At 37.9% G+C, this 21,499-nt stretch overlaps 1 protein-coding gene across 6 annotated transcripts in view; it reads left to right on the top strand.

Annotated features, from left to right (window-relative positions):
- The window catches only part of TCF12 (transcription factor 12), a 397,916-nt gene that overhangs the window by 292,700 nt on the left and 83,717 nt on the right, over positions 1-21,499 (top strand). For all 6 annotated transcript variants that reach the window (XM_017896545.1, XM_017896551.1, XM_017896526.1 and 3 more), the window contains 2 exons: positions 4,010-4,145; positions 10,017-10,069. In XM_017896545.1, the coding sequence (XP_017752034.1) occupies positions 4,010-4,145; positions 10,017-10,069 (189 nt within the window). The remainder of the gene's footprint in view (positions 1-4,009; positions 4,146-10,016; positions 10,070-21,499) is intronic.

The following is a 21,499-nucleotide window of genomic DNA, read 5'->3' as shown; positions in this document are numbered from 1 at the left end:
GGATATATAGTTTATTTAGTAATAAATGAAAATTTAAATAACTCCATTTTTAATAGTATTTAAAGGAATCAAATACATAAGAATTAATTTAATTTCTTTAATTTTTTTTCATTTCCCTTGAAAGTCACTAAGATTTAATTTAAACATGAAATATAAATCTTGTACCCTGGAAACTACAAAACACTGCCAGAAAAAATTAAACAAGGCTTAAATAAATGTAAACACATTTGGTATCCAGTCCATTGGGACACTTAATATTAAGATGTCAGTATTCCCCAAAGCAATCTGTGGATTCAATGCAATTCCCATCAAACTTCCAATGGCCTTTTTTTTGCAGAAATGAAAAAGTTGATCCTTAAATTTATATGGAATTTCAAGATCCCAAGTAGCCATAGCAATACTGAAAAAGAACAGTGTTGGAGTACTTACCCTTTCCAATTTCAAAACTTACTACAAAGCTACAGTTATTAAAACATAGACCAATGGGATAGAATTGAGAGTCCAGAAGTAAACCTAAACATCTATGGCCAATTGATTTTCAACAAGATACCAAAACTACTGAATAGGGAAATAGTATTATCTTCAATATATGGTTCTGGGATAACTGGATATCCACATGCAAAAGAATGAAGTTGTACTTCTTCATCACAACATATACAGAAATTATAATAATTACCATTATTTTGAGACAGAGTCTCACTCTGTCACCCAGGCTAGAATGCAGTGGCGCTATCATAGCTCAAGCAGCCTTAACCTCCCAGGCGCCAGTGATCTTCCCACCTCAAGCCTCCTGAGTAGCTGGGACTACAGGTACACACCATCACACCTGGCTAATTCTTTTAATTTTTTGTAGAGATGGGACCTCCCTATGTGGCCCAGGCTCGTCTTGAACTCCTGGGCTCGAGAGCTTCCTGCCTCAGCCTCCCAAAGTAGTAGGATCACAGGCATGAGCTACCACACCTAGCCCACAGTAATGAACTCAAAATGGATCAAGGACCTGAATATAAGAGCAAAAAACTATAAAATTCTCAGGAGAAAGTCTAGGAGTATATCTTCATGACCTTCAATTTGGCAGTAGATTCTTAGATATGACATCAAAAGAATCAGCAACAATATAAAAAAAAAACTTCATTAAAATTGGAAACTTCTGTAGATCAAAGGACATTATCACGACAGTGAAAAGCCAGTCTACAGAATGAGAGAAAATTTTGCAATTCATATATCTGATAAGCCTAGTATCCAGAGTTTATAAAGAACTCTTACAATTCAACAACAAAAAGATAACCCAGTTGGAAAATGGGCAAAGGACTTGACTAGACATTTTTCCAAAGGAGATACTCTGATGTACATCAAGCCCATGAAGACATGTCCAATATCATTAGTCGTTAGGGTTATGCAAATCAAAACCACTGCAAATGAGATGCCACTTTGTCGCTCAAGGATAGCTGTAATTTAAAAAGCAAACAGAAACTAGGCAAGGATATGGAGAAATTGGAACCCTTGTACATTGCTAGTACGAATGTAAAATAGTGGAGCCACTGTGGAAAACAGTTTGGCAGTTCCTCAAAAAGTTAAACATAGAATTACACATACGACCCAGCAATTCCACTGCTAGTTATATACCCAAAAGAATTGAAAACAAGTACTCAAATACTTGTACTTGAATATACATAGCAGTACTATTCACAGTAGTTAAAAGCTGGAAACAACTAAAATGTCCATCAGTGGATGAATGGATAAACAATTTGTAGTATAGCCATATTCAATGGAATATTATCCTAAAAAGGAATGAAGTACTTTGATACATGCTATAATATAGATTAACTTCAAAAATATTCTAAATATGAGAAGTCAGACACAAAAGGCCACATACTGTATGAGTCCAGTTGTGTGAAATATCCTGAATAGGCAAATCCATAGAGACAGAAATAGATTAGTGGTTGCCATGGGCTGGAGGAGGCTGGAATGGAGAGTAAGTGCTTAATGGATATGGAGTTTCCTTTTGGGGTGATGAGACTGTTCTGGAACCTAGAGAGGTGACGGTTGAACAACATTATGAATGTACTAAATGCCAGTGATTCAAAACATTCAGTGTTTAACTTTATGTTATATAAATTCCACCTCAACTTTTTAAAAAGCTTAAACACCAAAGAAAAGTCATTTAAATGAGAGTTTTTCTTGACTGTTAGACTGGAGGCAGAGATTGGGCTATTAGGGCTACTGTTCCAAAGTTCTGCTGCCGCTTTTTGACCAGAACTGAGGTTTATTTCTCAGTTCCTTTGTGATACTCGGTGGCTGAAACAACTATTTTTAAGAGTATGGTGACGGCAGTAAGGGTTATTAAATATATGATGGGGGATTCGTAAATGTACCAGAGGAATCAGTTTTTTTCACTTGAGAGTACCTTCTCAAGTGTATTTCAACCCCCTTTCCTTTTGAGGTCTTCTTTCCCTCTCCTATCTTTCAAATCTTTATGATCCTATTTCATTTCAGCTACCAGAAATCTTGGAGTAAAATTCTGCCAAACTAACCTTATTTGTTTTGTGATAGGGTTACTCTGTTAGTAGGTTAGGGCTGCTGAATCTCTGAATTATAAATGAAGCACTTGACAAAGTCTCATAATGTCACTGTAGCATACCTCAGGGCTCTCTCCTCAGCCTTGTCATCCTGATGGGTTTTCTCTTAATCACATTTTCGATGCCTAAGACATTGAAAAGGCTAGCAAATACATTGGTTGACAGACTAAGATCTGCAAAAGATAGGAATGGATGATGGTGATGGACCAAGTATAACAAGATGAATTTTGTCGGAGATAAATGTTAAATTTTATATTTGGGACCAAAAAGCACAAACCAAACAGGTACAACATTGGAGGGACATGACTTAATAGCAGCAGATGCAACAAAATGAAGAACCACATAAGCATGTGATCATTCTTAACTTCTTAATATAGATTGCTTAAATATAGTGTTAAAAAGAGATGGTGAGGAGAACTGTCAAACTCATGTCATGAGACACAAATGAAGAAAGCAGGAATGGGCCAGCTGCAGTGGCTCACACCAGTAATCCCAGCTCTTTGTGAGGCCAAGGTGGGAAGATCATCTGAGCCCAGGAGTTCAAGACCAGCCTGGGCAATATAGGGAGACCCTGTCTCTACAAAAATTTTAAAAATTAGCTGGGTGTGGTGTCACATGCCTGTAGTCCTAGGTGTTTCAGCAGGCTAAGGCAGGAGGATTACTTGAGCCCAGGTTCCAGGATATAGTAAGCTGTGATTGTGCCGCTGCATTCCAGCCTGGGTGACAGATCATGATCCATCTCTAAAAAGAAAAAAGGAAAGGAAGAAGAACAGAATTTCTGCTGCCATATGTGCTCATGAAAGTATTAAAGACTAGTGACCATTTTCAAAATATTGATGATTAAAAGTGTGATACTACACAGCCACTAAAGTGTCTTTTAACTCTTAGATTGTATGGATCTACATAATTATTAAAAAGCAGATAATGTGGCTGGGCATAGTGGCTCACACCTGTAATTCCAGCACTTTGAGAGGCTGAGGCGGGTGGATCACCTGAGGTCAGGAGTTCGAGACCAGCCTGGCCCACATGGTGAAACCCCATCTCTACTAAACATACAAAAATTAGTCAGGCATGGTGGTGCACGCCTGTAATCCCAGCTACTCAGGAGGCCGAGGCATGAGAATCGCTTGAATGTGTGAGGCAGAGGTTGCAGTGAGCTGAGATCTCACCACTGCACTCCAGCCCGGGCAAATAAGTGAGACTCCATCTCAGAAAAAAAAGGAAAAAAAGGCAGACAACGTGAGGGTGGAGAAAAAAGGAGAAAGTAGGTATGGGCTGAAAGCAGTGGTCTAATTGAATTCAAAACATACTTATTCCTTGCGTTCTAAGTTAAGACATTGCTGAAGTTACTTTAAATTCAGAAGTGATGAAATTTTTAGGTTTGGATCAGTATCAGCAGGAAAATAACTTGTTTCCTTGGCCTTATTTTATAGTCTAGTCTCCTGAGACAAGATCTGGGGCTTGGGAGCCCAGCACAGCTATCTTCTTCAGGAAAACCTGGGACAGCATACTATTCATTCTCAGCTACAAGTTCCAGGAGGAGACCACTCCATGACTCTGCAGCACTTGGTGAGTGTATCACACAACAAATCCCATCCCACAAACATTGTTGTTGTTTTTTCCTCCCATAGTCTGTACTTCTGGCTGTGCTTTTTTTTTTTCTCCTGTTTGTTTATTTCAGACAGTTACGCACTCTGTTACCCATGCAGGAATGCAACAGCACAATCTTGGCTTACTGCATTCTCAACCTCCTGTGCTCAAGCCATCCTCCCACCTCAGCCTCCCAAGTAGCTGAGACTATAGGCATGTGCCACTCTGCCTGGCTAGTTTTTTCTTTTTTGTAGAGACAGGGTTTTGCCATGTTGCCCAGGCTGCTCTCGAACTCCTGAGCTCAAGTGATCTGCCCACCTCAGCCTCCCATAGTGCTGGGATTACAGGTGTGAACCACCACGCCCAGCCCTGTCTGTGCTTTTAATTAGAAGAGAGTTGGATTCTTGGGTGTCATGTTGATGTCAGAGCTTAATTGCACAAAAATAATACATCCATTAGATATTTAATAAAAGAAATTATCAAAACTCTTACTTTTACAAATACATTATAAGTTTTTAATGAAAGGTTTGACCATGAATAATTTTGGATGACTTCAATTTGTAAGCCATAATTTTAACAAGTTTCAAACGGCCAGTTTAATGCTCTTGCTTGGTCCTCATATGAGCGACTAAGTAGTGAAAAATGAGACTTAACTAGTTTTCCTCCTTGTAATTAGAAATTCATGTTCTAATGTTAATAACTTATTCTTTACCAAAAATCATATAACGAAATTTCCAAGGTGGTTTTATATACATTCTCATCTTATCAATTCACCAATCCTGCTAGTCAGTTGCTATAAATAGATGTAACATAAAAACTGAGGGTCAAAAGGGAGGGCAGGCACATTCATATAATCAGTACTTAGGATAAAATTTTAAGATTTTCTAACTCCAGGTTCATTGTCTTTTGCATATTACTTGCTTCTACACTCCACTTCCTGTTTAATTGAGGTAAAATTTACCATATTAAATTGTACAGTTAGGTAGCATATACTACATTCACTACATTGTGTTGCTATCACCCCTATCTAGTTCTGAAACGTTATTGCAAAAGGAAACTGTGCATATGAAGCATTCAAACCCCATTATTTTTTCATTAGCTTCCTTCTTTTATGTCTTATACATAGCCTAACCAGGCCAGTCTATTCTGTGTTGCTGCTTACAGCAAACCTTAGTGTTCCTTGATGCTTTATCCAAACTGTGTTTAAATGTCAGAATTTTTGGTGATTTCTACCAAAAATCTTTTAAACAACAAAATTAAAGCTGCAAAGCATTTTTAAATTAAAAGTGGGCCAGCTAGTCCACCAAAAGATTATGTCACAGTTTTTTATTGCACAGGCATTTGTTGACTGCTTCATATTTATGTATCTACTTTCTATTAACCTGTGTTTTGGTGAAATATTCCTGGTCTCTAGGTCTAGGGTCTGCTTGTGGGTATAAACTGGCACTGTGATAGATCATCATATTCAGCATAGAGAACTCTGATTAGATGTATCCACTTCTCAGTATTATGGATGATTTAGTATGTGTACTATTAAGTCAGCCCAGGTGATTTAGACCAGTACGCTTTTTGTTATTAAAGAAAGGATAAATTGTAAATGCATTTTTCCATCTCCAATCTTGTTTCCTACCTAATGAGTTATTCAGAATAGGAGCATTCATTGGAGTCTAGATATGTCAGTGTTACTCTAGAAAAATAACTTGTTAGTGTGCTATATGAGTATATACTGTGACAAGAAGCACTTAATACAAGCTAACACACTATTAAGTTCAGGGGAAAATTAATTATTGAAATAACTAGGAAAGAGGGGAGTAAATTTCAGAAAAATCCAGACTTAAAATTCAGGTTTTCTATAAATTAAAACTTGTATCTTCTTCATTTTAATTTTGATTATGATGATAGACACTATTGATTGTCTCCTCCATGCCAGGAGTGTTGCTGTACACACTACATTTTTACAAAACCTCTATGAGGTTGTAATGTTAACTTCATGTTACAAATGAGGAACCAAGACCCAGAGAAGCTAAATAACTTGGCCAATGCTGAGTTGGGATATGGTAGCTCTTGATGCCCAGAGAGGCCCACCCATTTCCTGTGTAAATGTCATTTAGTGGGTTCTTATTACGTTCTTTATGGCTATTTCTCAGTGTTAGCCGCTCTTTCTTAGCATTGCAGTTATTGATAAAATCTCAAAGTTTAAAAGGACTCTTGAGATGATCTGCATCAACCTCAGCATCTTCACAAACTATTTAGATGCTTTAGGAAATCAACATGCTGTACAACAGTTTCTAATTACCCAATTTATAATCATTTTCCCCCACATTTTAATGGAAACCTAATAATAATGGCTAAAATATGTTAAGTCTCTTGCTCTTGTTAGGCACTCCCCTAAGCGTCTTTCATGTATTATCACAATACATGAAATACACAAAAGGATGTATTACCCCCTTTTTACATGGAGGTGACTGAAGCTCAAAGAGGGTTAAGTAACTAGCTGCTATATGATGGAGCTGAAATTAGAATCCAGCCAGCTTACTCTCTTTTATTTTATTTTATTCTATTTATGTATTTTTCTTTTTTGAGACAGAGTTTCGCTGTTGTCCCCCAGGCTGAAGTACAATGACGTGATCTCAGCTCACTGCAACCTCTGCCTCCCGGGCCCAAGTGATTCTTCTGCCTCAGCCTCCTGAGTAGCTGAGATTACAGGCACGCGACACAGTGCCTGGCTAATTTTTGTATTTTTAGTAGAGAAGGGGTTTCACCATATTGGCCAGGCTGGTCTCAAACTCCTGACCTCAAGTGATCTGCCTGCCTTGGCCTCCCAAAGTGCTAGGATTACAGGCATGAGCCACCGCGCCCAGCCATCTCTTAGCTGTTACATTTTGCAACCTCCCAGAAGTGATTGTTGAATCCCAGGCTCTCATGATTTTAAATCGGACATTTTGTATTTGATTGTGTAGGGGTAGGTAACCAAATACAAAAGAAAAATTTCTTTTCACATGGCAGCGGAAAAACTGGCCTAAATGAATCTTTTACTAATTGGGATTGAAGTGGACACTGGTGTTTGCTTACCCCCATTCATTCCCTTCTCCTTCTTTTCTGAAGTATCCTAGTTATATTCAAATACCCAACCAGTCCACGAGACTCAGAGCTGACCTCATGTCCTCATATGCAGCTCCAAGTCTAACCAGCAAAACTCCATCCCCCTAAGAAAGATGTGGCTCAGGAATAGATATGTATTTTAACCTCTAAGTAGAATGATAAACTGGTAGAGGCAGTTCAGTTGACTGTTTCGTACAAAGAATGTGACTTTAGTTCAAGGGAATGCTATATTAGTTGTGAGTAGTTGGGGTTTTACAAATATAGAGTGTGCCAGATGCTGTTCATCTTTGGCACTTCTGTTTTAAGGAAATATAGGCTTGCCTCTTGGGGTAGGAAATGAATGCTTCCCCCTTCGCTATTGTGTACACTTTTCTTCATGTGCTACATATAAAGTTGCCTTTTTAACTTGGCAGCCTCCTGGGATATTCACTGTAGAGAATTCCCAGCCCAAAGTTAAATGGGTTAAGCTGAGGCCAGGCATGGTGGCTCATGCCTATAATCCCAGCATTTTTGGAGGCCAAGGCCCGAGGATCACTTGAGGCCAGGAGTTCAAAACCAGCCTGGGCAACATAGTGAAACACTTCTCTACAAAAAAAAAAAAAATTAATTAGCTGGGTGCAGTGGCACACACCTGTAGTCTAGCTACTCAGGAGACCAGGGCAGGGGAATTGCTTGAGCCCAGGAAATCAAGGCTGCGGTGAGCTGTGCTCATACCACTGCACTCCAGCCTAGCCAACAGAGCAAGACCCTGTCTCTGAAAAACAAATGGGTTAAACTGCATGTTTTATTGTATGGTGTCATTTATGGACCAGGAAAATGTAATCCCAGCACTTTGGGAGGCCAAGGCCAGAGAATCACTTGAGGCCACCTCTGCATCCATAGGTTTCTCATCTGTGGATTCAGCCAACCACAGATAGAAAAAAAACTTTGTAATGGGTGATTCAATCTGTACTGAACATGTATAGTCTTATGTTTTTTTTTTTATTATTCCCTGAACAATACAGTATAACTATTTACATAGCATTTTCATAGTATTAGGTATTGTACATAATAATGTAGAGATGATTTAAAGTATATAAGAGGATGTACATAGGTTATATGCAAATACTACACCATTTTATTTAAAGGACTTGAGCATCTGTGGATTTTTGTATCCTCAGGGATTCTGGAACCAATCCCACTGATACTGAGGAATGATTGTGCTGTGATTGTTTAATTCCCATTTTTACAGCTTTCAAAAGTATACATCAGCTTCTTCATGTGTTCCTAATAATGAGCTCCTCAGAAAATCCTGAATCTGATGCATTTTTTGTGTAAACCTGGAATGCTGTGTTTATCACTTTTTTTACAGTAAATAAGATGAACAAGTTTTATATTTTACATATAAGTAAAATTAACACATCAAGTGAGACTGGTTACATATGAAATACATTTTCGTTTATATTGATAAATTCTAAGAAAGAAATATACTTTCTCTGTCAGGTTATTTCCTGGAAATATAAACATTCAAGGACAAATTTTACAATAATTAATACTGTAGTTGTGGTTATAGCAACATAATGTTAAAAGTAAATGTACCTAATACTGAATGACATTGCATTTGTCAGTGCCCATATTTAATATTTTAAAAAACTATAGGATAGCAAGCATAGCATTAGCTCTCAGTTTTTAAAATATGCTTTTAAGCCTAATTCTCAATGTGATGCAGACACTAAATGTGACTCTGCTAAGGAGTCATATTATCAACATGACCTATTACACTAAGTGCCCCTCTGCAAATGAAACTCTGAATTACCTAGTATAGTACCTGGCACAGAACAGCTTTTTTGTTTTTGTTTTTGAGATGGAGTTTCTCTCTTGTTGCCCAAGCTGGAGTGCAGTAGTGCCATCTTGGCTCACTGCAACCTCCATCTCCTGGGTTCAAGTGATTCTCCTGCCTCAGCCTCCCGAGTAGCTGGGATTACAGGCACCCGTCACCACGCCCAGTTAATTTTTTTGTATTTTTAGTAGAGACAAGGTTTCGCCATGTTTGCCAGGCTCCTCTCAAACTCCTGACCTCAGGTGATCCCGCCCACCTTGACTTCCCAAAGTGCTGGGATTACAGGCCTGAGCCACCATGTCCGGCAGAACAGTTTCTTAAGAAATTTTCATTCCTAGGCTGGGCGCGGTGGCTCACGCCTGTAATCCCAACACTTTGGGAGGCTGAGGTGAGCAGATCACGAGGTCAGGAGATCGAGACCATCCTGGCTAACATGGTGAAACCCTGTCTCTACTAAAAATGCAAAAAATTAGCCGGGCGTGGTGGCGGGCGCCTGTAGTCCCAGTTACTTGGGAGGCTGAGGCAGGAGAATGGCATGAACCCGGAAGGCAAAACTTGCAGTGAGCCGAGATCGCGCCACTGCACTCCAGCCTGGGCGACTGAGCGAGACTCCATCTCAAAAAAAAAAAAATTTTTCATTCCTTTCCCTCATACTAGTTCGTTGTTTTCTTTCTTGTATTGGTTCATTTGCTGTCATCTTCCCAAATTTATGGGGTATGTATTTTCAGAATGTATCACTTTTTTAGGAGAACCTATTTTTCACTGGGACTAGTTAAAAGGAATGAGGCCCTCATTACTGTATTTTGCTGCTTACTCCCAAATATTGGAAAGCAAGAAAGACACTAGGAGAAAAGTTATTCTGTTCATTTGAAGTCTTAATTTCTTTCCAGTATAATATGCTGATGAAATGTATTGTTTTCCATTTGCAGATCCCTTGCAAGCAAAAAAAGTCAGAAAGGTGCCTCCTGGTTTGCCTTCTTCTGTAAGTACCTGTCTTTTTTTAACTTGCTGGTAAGCAAACTGATTTCAGGTGTTCAGCATTTCCTTGCTACATGGGTACATTCGATTGATGCCAGTGGGCATACTTTGCATAGTAATTGTTCAGTGCTTAACAAAATCATTGATTGAGGTAAATCCACATTTAATGTTTGGTTTTTAGATTTCTCTGGAATGATTTGTAGCTTACTCATACGCTGTTACTCCTTGTCCCTGTCATTTGAATTCCCCTCTTGGGAAGAGGACTAGGCCAGTAGCTGTCAAAGATGATCTCCTATACAGGTCTTTTGATGTTTAATTAGTCATTATGTTGCTGAACAGGAGGACAGACAGAGATTAATAGCTGAAAATCTTAGAAATTTACATTTGTAATAATCCCAGTGGAGCTAAAGACATTAAGATTCGGAGTATATGTTTGGCTCAGCCTGCCTCAGTAGGACTGAGGTTATTAATATGCATAAATCACAAAGTCAGATGTTCATTGTGAAGCCCTTGTGGGTTTAAAAGCCTTCATTAAGCCTTTCCTAACTTCAGCCTAGCATGAGGAAAGCTTTCAAGCAACTAGTTTGTTGATCCCTCTTTGCTCAAAAATGTATCCTTTGAGAATAAAGGGCTTTGATGAAGAAAGTTGCAAAGGTTTGGTGGAACAATCATTAATGGCCATGATAATCTAATACTGTAGGGGCAACTGTGCTATTAAATATACTTTATTCTTTAAAGAAGTAAAAGTACTTGTAAATGAACCTGCACCATAAATCTACCTACAATTTTTAAATCTCTGGTGCAAGAAAGGAAGTTTTTTTTCTTCTCCCTTTGCTTAGAACAAATGGGGCATGAGGCTGTTGGATTGAGGCCCCAGTGCCTTGTAGGGTACATCTTTTTGTTGTGTAAATGGGCGTTGGGCTTTTATTTGGCAGTACTTAACACATGGGCGCAGGTGCTGCCGGATGAGTCAGCTCATCGAAGTATAGACTGAATGGAATATCCGGCTTGGCAAGTAGTAATCTAGAAGGAGCAGCATGGGTCTGAGCTTTTTATTTTTTATTAAGGCTAAAGTAGAGATACCATCTTTTTGGTTGTTTGCCTTCCTTCTTTTCTGTGTTCTTCCCCCGCCTTCTCCACCGTGTGATACATGAAAAGTCGAATTTGAAATCCTCTTTGTAACTCAGTTCCAGATGGATCTGAGTTTTATGCAGCCTAGGGCAGCTGTGCTCTGAACCTGCAGCCTACCTGGAAGGTTGGCTTGCAGCTGCAGGCATTCTTAAAAGCTTTTGCTTGCATAAGCACTTGGGCCCACTAGAGGCTGAATAGCTGCTTGATAAACAAAATGAACACAATGCCTCAAATCATTATTCCCGAAGACAGGAATTTTTTTCAGCAGTGGCTAAAAATAGTTGGGCAATTTACATTTTAACAGTTGTGTGCTATGCAGGGGTAGGTGATTCAACAGTATAACAGATGATTTCTGTTAAATTAACAGAAAATCATATTAAAACTGACAGTACTGCTAAAACATGTAACAGTGCAATTTTCTTGTAATTTATTACTATAATTCAATGAAAGTAATAAAAGTTAAATTACACATTAATATTTAGTAGAACTATACAGGTTAAAAAAACAGATTAGTGAATGAAAAATTCATCTCATTTCTTAACCTGACATTAAGAAACAGTGTATTTTCAGTGTTCCATAGTCCTTTGATTTTTAAAGCAAAATGGACAGAACAGCCTGGAAAGAGAGTAGACACTGGAGGTCACCAGCATTTCTTACATTTGTAATCATAATAACATTCATTACTTGGAGGTAATGAATAGTTACCTCTGTAACTATGCATTCTCTATAGATAGTTCTCTGTATTCTCAGGTATCTGTAACAAGTCACTGAATTCTGATGAAACCTTGATTTCTTTGAGAACCATTAGGAAATTTTGCAAGCCAAGCCTACTTATATATTGTATTTTACTAGCTATATTAGTGTACATTAAATGTTATTAAGGACGTATAAATAATAAATGCATTTTAATTAATTGAAAATATGTTTTAGATAAAATGCTGTGTTGAAACCTCAGGGCCTTTTTGTTTTATTTTGTTTTTTTGAGGCAGGATCTGACTCTGTCACACAGGCTGGAGAGCAGTGACACAATCACTGCAAACTGCAGCCTTAACCTCCGTGGCTCAAGCGACCCTCCCACCTCATCCTCCCAAGTAGCTGGGACTGCAGGGACTGGCCACCACGGCTAGCTTTTTTTTTTTTTTTTTTTTTTTTTGGTAGAGATGAGGAGGTCTCTCTGCAGTCCAAGGTGGTCTCAAACTCCTGGGCTCTGTGCTCCTCCTGCCACAGCCTCTAAAGTGCTGGGATTGTAGGTGTGAGCCACCACACCTGGCTGAAATCTCAAAGTATTTAAAAAAGAAAACAACAAAACCTTAAAGACAGATACTTTTCCCACTTCTAGGATTAACTGTGAAAGATTTTAAAAGAAGATACTTTAATAAATAATGACAAAATAAGTCCTAAGAACACTTAAGGTTATACTGTTTACCTCCTCTGGATCTAAAATGGAATTTTAAGTTGTGATTTCCTGTTTCAGAGCATTTATTGAAAAATACATAAACTATAAATTTTGACATGCAAACTGTAAGAAAAATTGAGTATAAAAATGAAAATTGACTATGTATATTTTATTTTATGATAATTTGACTATTATACTTTCCAAACCTTATTGGAAATTTGGCAGTAACATTCAGGATTTCATCAGTTTGCTGCTTGTTCATTCTATCTTTAATCTGTAAAATATGTGTTACTTTTTCTAAAGAAACAGTGAAAGGACTAGGTTAGTATTGCTGATACTGATACAAAAAATAATAGGCAGGGTTATTTAGCATGCAGAGCATTGATAATCTGTATAATTTGATCATGTAGCATTGATTAGAGACTCTTTTTTTTTGTAAACTGATTTATGTTTAGGTATCATAAGTGCATACCTCAGCTTCTCTGTTCCTCCTCCAGAACAACTGAATAGTAACTTTTGCTTGTGGATGAAGGTCTAACTAGGGTGTATTAAATATCATTAGAGCAGTATAGTCAGTAACATTAAGTGAATGGTTCACCCAAATCTGCCCAGCTCAGTCACTGATTGGCTGTATAGCCGTAGACTAGTCAGTCCTTAGGATGTTTGGAGTGGGAAATTTGAAGTTCCTTTCAGGTCTAAAATGCTATATACTTACAGTTTTAAAACTGATATGCTCAATAAATAACCAAAAACGAATAGTGAGCATAGTTTTCTTCCTCCTGATGAAGAAGTGATGTTTTTTAAGCACATGAGATTCTCCACTTGCTTCTGTAGACAGATTTAAAGATTGGGAAAAGTGGAATTTTGTAGCAGCAACAGTAGAATAATGCTTGGACATTGAGAATTCAAACATATACAAACACATAATTGTCTTCGGGGACCTCACTATCTTATATGAGAAACAGGCATTCAGGAAATTAATTATATTGCAGTGAAGCAAGTAAGGGTGTGTACCAAGTGCTCTGGTGACATAGGGTAGGTAGAACTAACCCTACTATAGTGACTTCAGGAAGTGTTGACCTTTAAGTTGTGTCTGGAAAGATGCGAGGCAGCTCATCTGTTAGAGAAGGAGAGAATGAACCAGACAGGTAAAATGCATAGAGGTGTGAAAAAATAAACACATGTTGAGGTCACATCTAAAAGTACAGTGTTACTAGATTCTATACAAGTTGCAACCTTTGTAATTTTCCTATAGCAAACCCACTCTTCTACTCCTGAGATAGACTGAGTTGGGGAACACATGAAATCAGAACAGATATGAGAAGAGATAAGTTGTCATAGCAGTCTACCCTGGATAAACACCTCAACTATTCTGGCCAAGAGATAATGGAAGGCATTTATAATTGTTAAAGTTTTATCTGGGAGTTTCCAAAGGCATGGGTGGTACTTTGGCTTTGCAGGGTGTTTTCCTTCCCTTTTAGGGTTCTTAAACCTCCCCTCCCATTCTCTAACTGCCAACTCTTGTCTTTGTTCTTAGCATGTACATCAGCTGTTTTTCATCTATATCAGATCTTTACTGAGATACAAAGTTCAAGGGAATTTTGAATCTCTGGGTGGGGATTTGGGGCAGGGTTTTTTCCTGGTAATTTGTGGGGGGGAAAAAAGGAAACATTTGTAATGTATTTGTTAGCATCCTTTACAGCCTCAGTGTCACTGTGTTAGTGGTGCAACACTTAATGTGTGAGGAACTTTGTTAACCATTACCCATATCCTAATCTTCAACCTTTTGCCAAACAACTCTATAACTAATATTCCCTACTTACAAGTAAGAAAATTAAGACTCAAAAACATAAATTAACTTGCCAAAAATCACACATAGGGCCAAGATTACAACCTAACTTAATATCAAACACCATTTTATTTTTGAGTTTTAAAATCTGATTATTTAATACCTTGGTTTATTCAGAAAATATCTTGCTTAGTATATTAAATTAAAACAAATTTATTCTGTCAAGTATGTTTTACTGATCAAATTTATTTTATTTGGCTTTGTTGTTTAAGGACCTACAGTAGTAGAAAACCACAGACTTCCCAGTGAAGCATATAATGGATTTTATTTATCTGCCCTCAGCTTTTTTTTTTTTTTTTTTTGAGATGGAGTCTTGCTCTGTCACCCAGGCTGTAGTGCAGTGGCACGATCTCAGCTCACTGCAAGCTGCGCCTCCCAGGTTCACGCCATTCTCCTACCTCGGCCTCCCGAGTAGCTGGGACTACAGGCACCCGCCACCACACCTGGCTAATTTTTTGTATTTTTAGTAGAGATGGGGTTTCACTGCGATAGCCAGGATGTATTTTTAGTAGAGATGGGGTTTCACTGCGATAGCCAGGATGGTCTCGATCTCCTGACCTCGTGATCCACCCGCCTCAGCCTCCCGAAGTGCTGGGACTACAGGCGTGAGCCACTGTGCGCAGCCTGCCCTTAGCTTTTTATTTTATAACCTTGGAGAAGTTGCTTTTGTGAACCTCCAATTTCTATTTGTAAAAGGGGATGATAATTCCTATGGTAGATGTTATTGTGAGAGTATTATGTACGTACTATATGTGTGGTGTATCCTAGATATTCAGTACATGTTTCTTCATTATTATAGCTAGTTCATACCACTACAGCCTGAAATTTAAAGAAGTTTAGCATTTCATTTTTACCAAATTTGGATGAAAAGCAAACAAAAAAATTTGAAGATATAAAAAAGGATAAGTCTTATAGTGAAATAAAAAGTTTTCACGTTACCTCCACCTGTGTATATAATGTATGTGCCTGGCACCTAATGACTGCATGGTAAATTGTAGCAGCTCCTATTGTTGTTTAGCATTCACTTGCAGAAAAACAATCTACGAAAGGAAAGAAAACTTGTTGAATCAAATCCGGCTGCCCCTAGAATTCATTCTAATTATTTTGTTTTCTGAACTCTCAGGAGTCAGTGCTTTTTTTTTTTCCTTTTTTAAATCACTGATTGAACGTCTTTATGGCCCTCTGAAGCATTTCTCAGGTGGAGAAAAGTTTCTTTGCTCTTTATTCTTTATTTCTTAAGTTGGTGTTAGTATTTCCAAACATAGCTCATTTTCTTTTATATGCTACAGTAGATAATAGAATTCTGAAGAAGCAAGATATATCAGAACAAGTCTTTCCAAAATGTAAGTAAATACCTAGAGAGATTTGAAATGCCTTCCTAGACCCAAATACCTAAAGTTGTATTCTTGTTCTATAGCATTTGAAAATACCTTTTTCGTATCAAATATTAACTCTGCATCAAAACGACATGTCTTATAAGTTTTGAATATAACTTGTTTGCAGTCCCATAAATAGCCTGATGAATGATTATTTGTTTCTTAATCGAGTGTCATGCTCTCTTTTGTACATTGTTTTAAAGTGTGTATGTATATATTCCCACAAAAGCTGTTACCATCATTTCTTGGTTAAACTCTCAAAGTGTAATTTACTCCATCAAGAAAAATATTTTGTCAGGGCACAGTGGCTGTAATCCCAAGACAGGAGGATCACTTGAGCCCAAAAGTTCAACCTAGTGAGACCCTGTCACTGCAAAAAAATTAGCCAGATGTGATTGGCACCCCCTGTGGTTCTGTCTACTTCGGAGGCTAAAGTGGGAGGATCACTTGAGCCCACCATGTTCACTCCACTGCACTCCAGCCTGGGTGACAGAGGAAGACTCTGCCTGTAAATAAAATTTTGCTAACTCTTCTCTACCACTATAAGGAACTTTATTGTTTCTGACATGAATCAAAGTAGCTTAGACTCTACTTTTTCTTGGTTTGATGCAGACAGGTACAAAGCTCATTGGCCCTTAAATTAGTCATTGACTATAATTTAGAAAGTGATGGGGCCAGGCATAGTGGCTCACATAATCCCAGCACTTTGGGAGGCCAAGGTGGGAGTATCCCTTGAATCTAGGAGTTTGAGACCAGCCTAGGACACATAGTGAGACTTTGTCTACACACACACACACACAAAAAAAAAATACTTAAAAAATTGTCTAGGTATGGTGGCATGTGCCTGTAGTCTCAGCTACTTGGGAGGCTAAGGCAGGAGCATCTCTTGACCCTGAAAGAGTTCAAGGCTGCAGTGAGCTGTGATTTCACCACTGTACTCCAGCCTGGGTGACGGAGCCGAGAGTCTGTCTCAAAAAAAAAAAAGTAAGAAAGTGATGCCTTTCTTTCTCCTAAAGTTTTATGGAATTTCATTTTAGGGAATGGCTCTTTTTTAAAAAATGTGAATTTTTAGTCATTTGTTGTAGTAAACTTGAAAATGTAGGGATACCTTTTGAGACAATTGGAAATATCCTGAGGTATTCCCAAACCATAAAGACTGCTAGACCATGTCTAATAATCTAGCATGCTCCTGTACATACTAGGTAGAATAAGAATATTCAAAAGAAAAAAAATACTAAATCCTGAGGGTGTCTAAACTGAAGATTTTTTTCTTAAATTGGAAAGAGATGACAAACAGAACGGATGGGTGGAAATGAATAATTATAAAACTATGGTTTAAGAGCTTGCTAGCCATCTGAACCAGTAAGAAAAAGGTCAAGAGTTAGAACTATAGAGAAACTGATAGCTCCAGTTTATCCATGAAAATAGTTAAGATGAGCAGCAAGAAAAATACTGTGTGAGTAGAGTCCTATGGAAGTCACTAGGAAGTCAAGATAACAGAGTGTGTTTATAGGCAATTATCTGGCCCGGTCAGGTGCAGTGGCTCACACCTATAATCCCAAAACTTTAGGAGGCGGAGGCGGGCAGATCACTTGAGCCCAGGAGTTCGAGATCTGCCTAGCCAACGTAATGGAACCCCACCTCTATAAAGAAATACAAAGATTAGCTGGCATGGTGGTGTGTGCCTATAGTCCCAGGTACTCTTGAGAGAGAATTGCTTGAACCCTAGAGGTTGAGATTGCAGTGAGCCGGGATCACACCACTGCACTCCAGCCTGGTTGACAGAGTGAGACCCTGTCTTAAAAAAAATAAAAATAAACAATGATCTAAGGCCCTTAAGACTAGGAAGAAATCTACTGATTCTGGAATAAATAGTATTTACGTGAAGTACCAGCTTTTGCTGAACTTCGTGAGTAAACACTCCAGATCTTGAACATGAATTAGAATAGATATTTGCTTAGTTCTTTGGGCAAGCAGCATAGAGAACACACAACAACCGTATGTACTTAAGAGTTTCTTATTTCGGGCTGCTAGATAAGGTATCTCTATTTGAAGGCTACTATGATACAAAATTTCCAAAGTGGCTTATTCATTCTCTAACCTTACCGGTCAGACTTGCAGAAAAATCTTTGTATGTAAAGTATATAAATGGATTATCCAATAATCCATTCCAAACTTACATTCAGTTTAGTCATAAGTGATTTTTTTCATACATTAATAAGAAGTAGCCACTGTTTATGCTGACAGTAACCACTGTTTAGAACAGTGTCAGAATTAATAGCCTTTAATGTGTAGTTCTAAGATGCTGATTTCTGTGAGAAGTCAGTAATGTCTTTGATGTAATTTCAAACCAAAAAGCAAGAAGGAAAAGTAACTAGTGAGTGAGTCCTATGGATCCAATTGTTTGTACTGATAGCTGTATACAGTGATACTTCTTATTTGTTATTTTCTGACTTCTCTATTCTTTTTAAAAGAAGAACATGGCTACATTTCATTTACAGGTAGCTTTTAAGGTTTATTGAACTCTTTGGCTGCTGGTAAGATCTTTGAGACCTCACAAACCAGATCTAGGATAAAGCCGTGTGTGTGTGTGTGTGTGTGTGTGTGTGTAATTCATATGATTTTTAAAGGATATATGGATGGTTGAATTATATAAATGCTTTTAGAGTTTAAGGCCACTCACAGGGTCTTCAGCATTAGTAGAACCGTGACATTTTTTTAAATTTTTACCTAATATGATTAAGGATTTTTTTTCAAGTATGAAAAGAAGGATTAGATTAAGAAATTCACATTTTATCACCAGGGGTGCTTGGGGCTCTAGATTTCTAAGTTAGGAAAGGCATTTACATTCTAAGTAATTTGCTTACATGAAATTTACTTTCACTAATACTCCCTTTGTAATGATTTGGCTTTGAAAAGTTATTTGTTGTACTTATATCTTATTTCAAGGACTATAATGTATGTTGTATAGCTACATTTGTTGCTAAACTTCTAAGCATTTTAAAAACATTGCTAGTCTCAGGATGGTTTCTAATTACTCTGTTATGTTTATATTCATTTAATTGACTTCAAAGACATTTTAAAGTACTGACCATTCAAAGGTTTTCTCTTTTTATTATCTATAATTGTTTAATACCTAATCCAGTATCTGTAATGTGCCAATATTTTATCAGTTTTGAAAATAATTGGTTCTAGAAATTATGTTTTATGCCAAATTTGCTAGAACCAACTTATATCTTAGCCTGAATTTCTACTTTTCCTCAATGCGCTAGACCAGGGGTCAGCAAACTTTCTATAAAGGGGTATGTTGTAGATATATTTGGTTTTGTGGGCCAGTTGTCTCTGATGCAGCTACTAAACTTTGCTGTTGTAGCACAAGAGCAGCCACAAATGATACATAATACATGGGCATAGCTGTATTACAGTAAAACTTTATTTATGAAAATAGATGGTGAGCCACTTTTGGCCCACAAACCAAAGTTTGCCAACCTGCACTAGATTTAAAGGAAAGGTAAATGTAGTTCCAGTGAAAAACAGACCTAAAGAGTTAAAAATAAAATTAAATACTTCTTAGGCCTGTTCCTCAGTTTTATTAAGATTCACTACTTTATATTCTTTTTTTTCTTTTTTCTTTTTTTTTTTTTTCTGAGACAGAGTCTCGCTCTGTTACCCAGGCTGGAATGCAGTGGCACGATCTTAGCTCACTGCATCCTCCACCTCCTGGGTTCAAGTGATTTTCTGGCCTCAGCCTCCCAAGAAATATAACTTGGGCGAGTATATTACTTCCCAAGCTATGGGGCCCATGTGGATGGTATGTATCCATTTGTGGCTGCTCTTGTGCTACAATCAGCAAAGTTTAGTAGTGCCATCAGAGACAACTGGCCCACAGAAGACCAAATAATATCTACAACAATACCCCCTTTATAGAAAGTATTGCTGACCCCTAAGGTCTAGCGCAAAACCATTTGAGGAAAAGTAGAATTCAGGCTAAGTATAATTGGTTCTAGCAAATTTGCATAAAACATAATTTCTAGAACCGAATATATTTTTTTCAAAAACTAGTAAAATATTTGGCCCACATTACAGATGACTGGATTAGCGATTAAACAAGTCCAAGTAGCCAGGACTACAGGTGTGCACCACCATGCCTGGCTAATTTTTGCATTTATAGTAGAGAAGGGGTTTCACTATGTTGGCCAGGCTGGTCTCGAACTCCTGACCTAGTGATCTGCCTGCCTCGGCCTCCCAAAGTATTGGGATTACAGGCATAAGCCATCACAACCGGCCTCATTATCTTGTATTCTTTAGTCCCTTAAGACCTTGGGCCAGAGTTTATTGTATTGACAGATACTTTCCAGCACTATTATTTGCCTTACTCTAAAATATTCCTAGGTAGAATAATGGTAGAGCCTCAATTTATACAGTGGGTGCTACAGTGTCATAACTTTTCTCGGGTTTAAGTGTCGTGTTTATGCAGGACATCAAAAGCAACCCATGTATAGAAGTATTAATAAATGCTTATTTGAAACAATTAGATTTAAATTCAAATAGTTTGTATTTAAATAATTTGACTAATATAAACAGTCCTACTAAAATTTTTAACTTAAACTTAAGATATACTTGTGCCAATCTCCATCTTTTTTCCTGTTCCAACTTTCTGATAGAACCTAAAGCTGGGCCATGTGCCCAGCAGTTTGGGAGGCCAAGATGGGAGGAGTGCTTGAGCATAGAAGTTCAAGACCAGCTTAGGCAACATAGCAAGACCCTGTCTCTACAGAAAAAAAAAAAAAAGAAAGAAAAAAAATTGATCGTGGTGGTGTGTGCCTGTGGTACTAGGTACTCAGGAGGGTAAGGTTGGAAGGATGGCTTCAGCCTGGGAGGTTCAGGCTATAGTGAGCTGGGATCATGCCACTACACTCCAACCTGGGTGACAGAACAAGACCTTGACCCAAAAAACTAAAATCAGAAGAACCTAAAGTTAAAGATAGTTGCTGGCACCTTGAGAATCGGTTCCAACCCAAGTATGACTGTGAAACCAATTCTTTTGAATCATGTGACATGTTTCTGATCTAAACATAAAAGCTTAATAGAAAAATTAAGAATATCTTCCATTCCTAGAAAATTCATTTTTTCAATGTTAATCCCTATGAAATCTAAGTAAATTTTATGTGGTTCTTAAATAGTTCCCTTTTTTGCTTTTATGAGGCTAGTGTTAATAATAAACAATAAATAGGCCAGGTGTAGTGGCCCACGCCTGTAATCCCAGTACTTTGGGAGGCCAAGGCAGGTGGATGACTTAAGGTCAGGAGTTCCAGACCAGCCTGACCAACATGGTGAAACCCCGTCTCTACTAAAAACACAAAAATTAGCCGGGCATGGTGGGGCATGCCTGTAATCCCAGCTACTTGTTAGGTTGAGGCGGGAGAATCACTTGAACCCAGGAGGTGGAGGTTGCAGTGAGCCGAGATAAAGATCACACCATTGCACTCTAGCCTGGGCAACAAGAGTGAAACTCCGTCTCAAAAAACAACAAAAATAATAAGTAAGAATGTCTACTTCAAGTTTTCTGACTTGAGCTTGTTAGTGTTTTAAACTGTCAAACTCATCATTATTTGAAATCATGGTTTTCAGTATCTTTTCCAGTAACACAAAAGATATTTTAAAATTTCAAAATCAGTAACT

The sequence above is a fragment of the Rhinopithecus bieti genome, unplaced genomic scaffold, assembly GCF_001698545.2.
Source record: "Rhinopithecus bieti isolate Rb0 unplaced genomic scaffold, ASM169854v2 scaffold_947, whole genome shotgun sequence".
Classification (NCBI taxonomy): Eukaryota; Metazoa; Chordata; class Mammalia; order Primates; family Cercopithecidae; genus Rhinopithecus; species Rhinopithecus bieti.
This window is presented reverse-complemented; position numbering and strand designations above follow the sequence as displayed.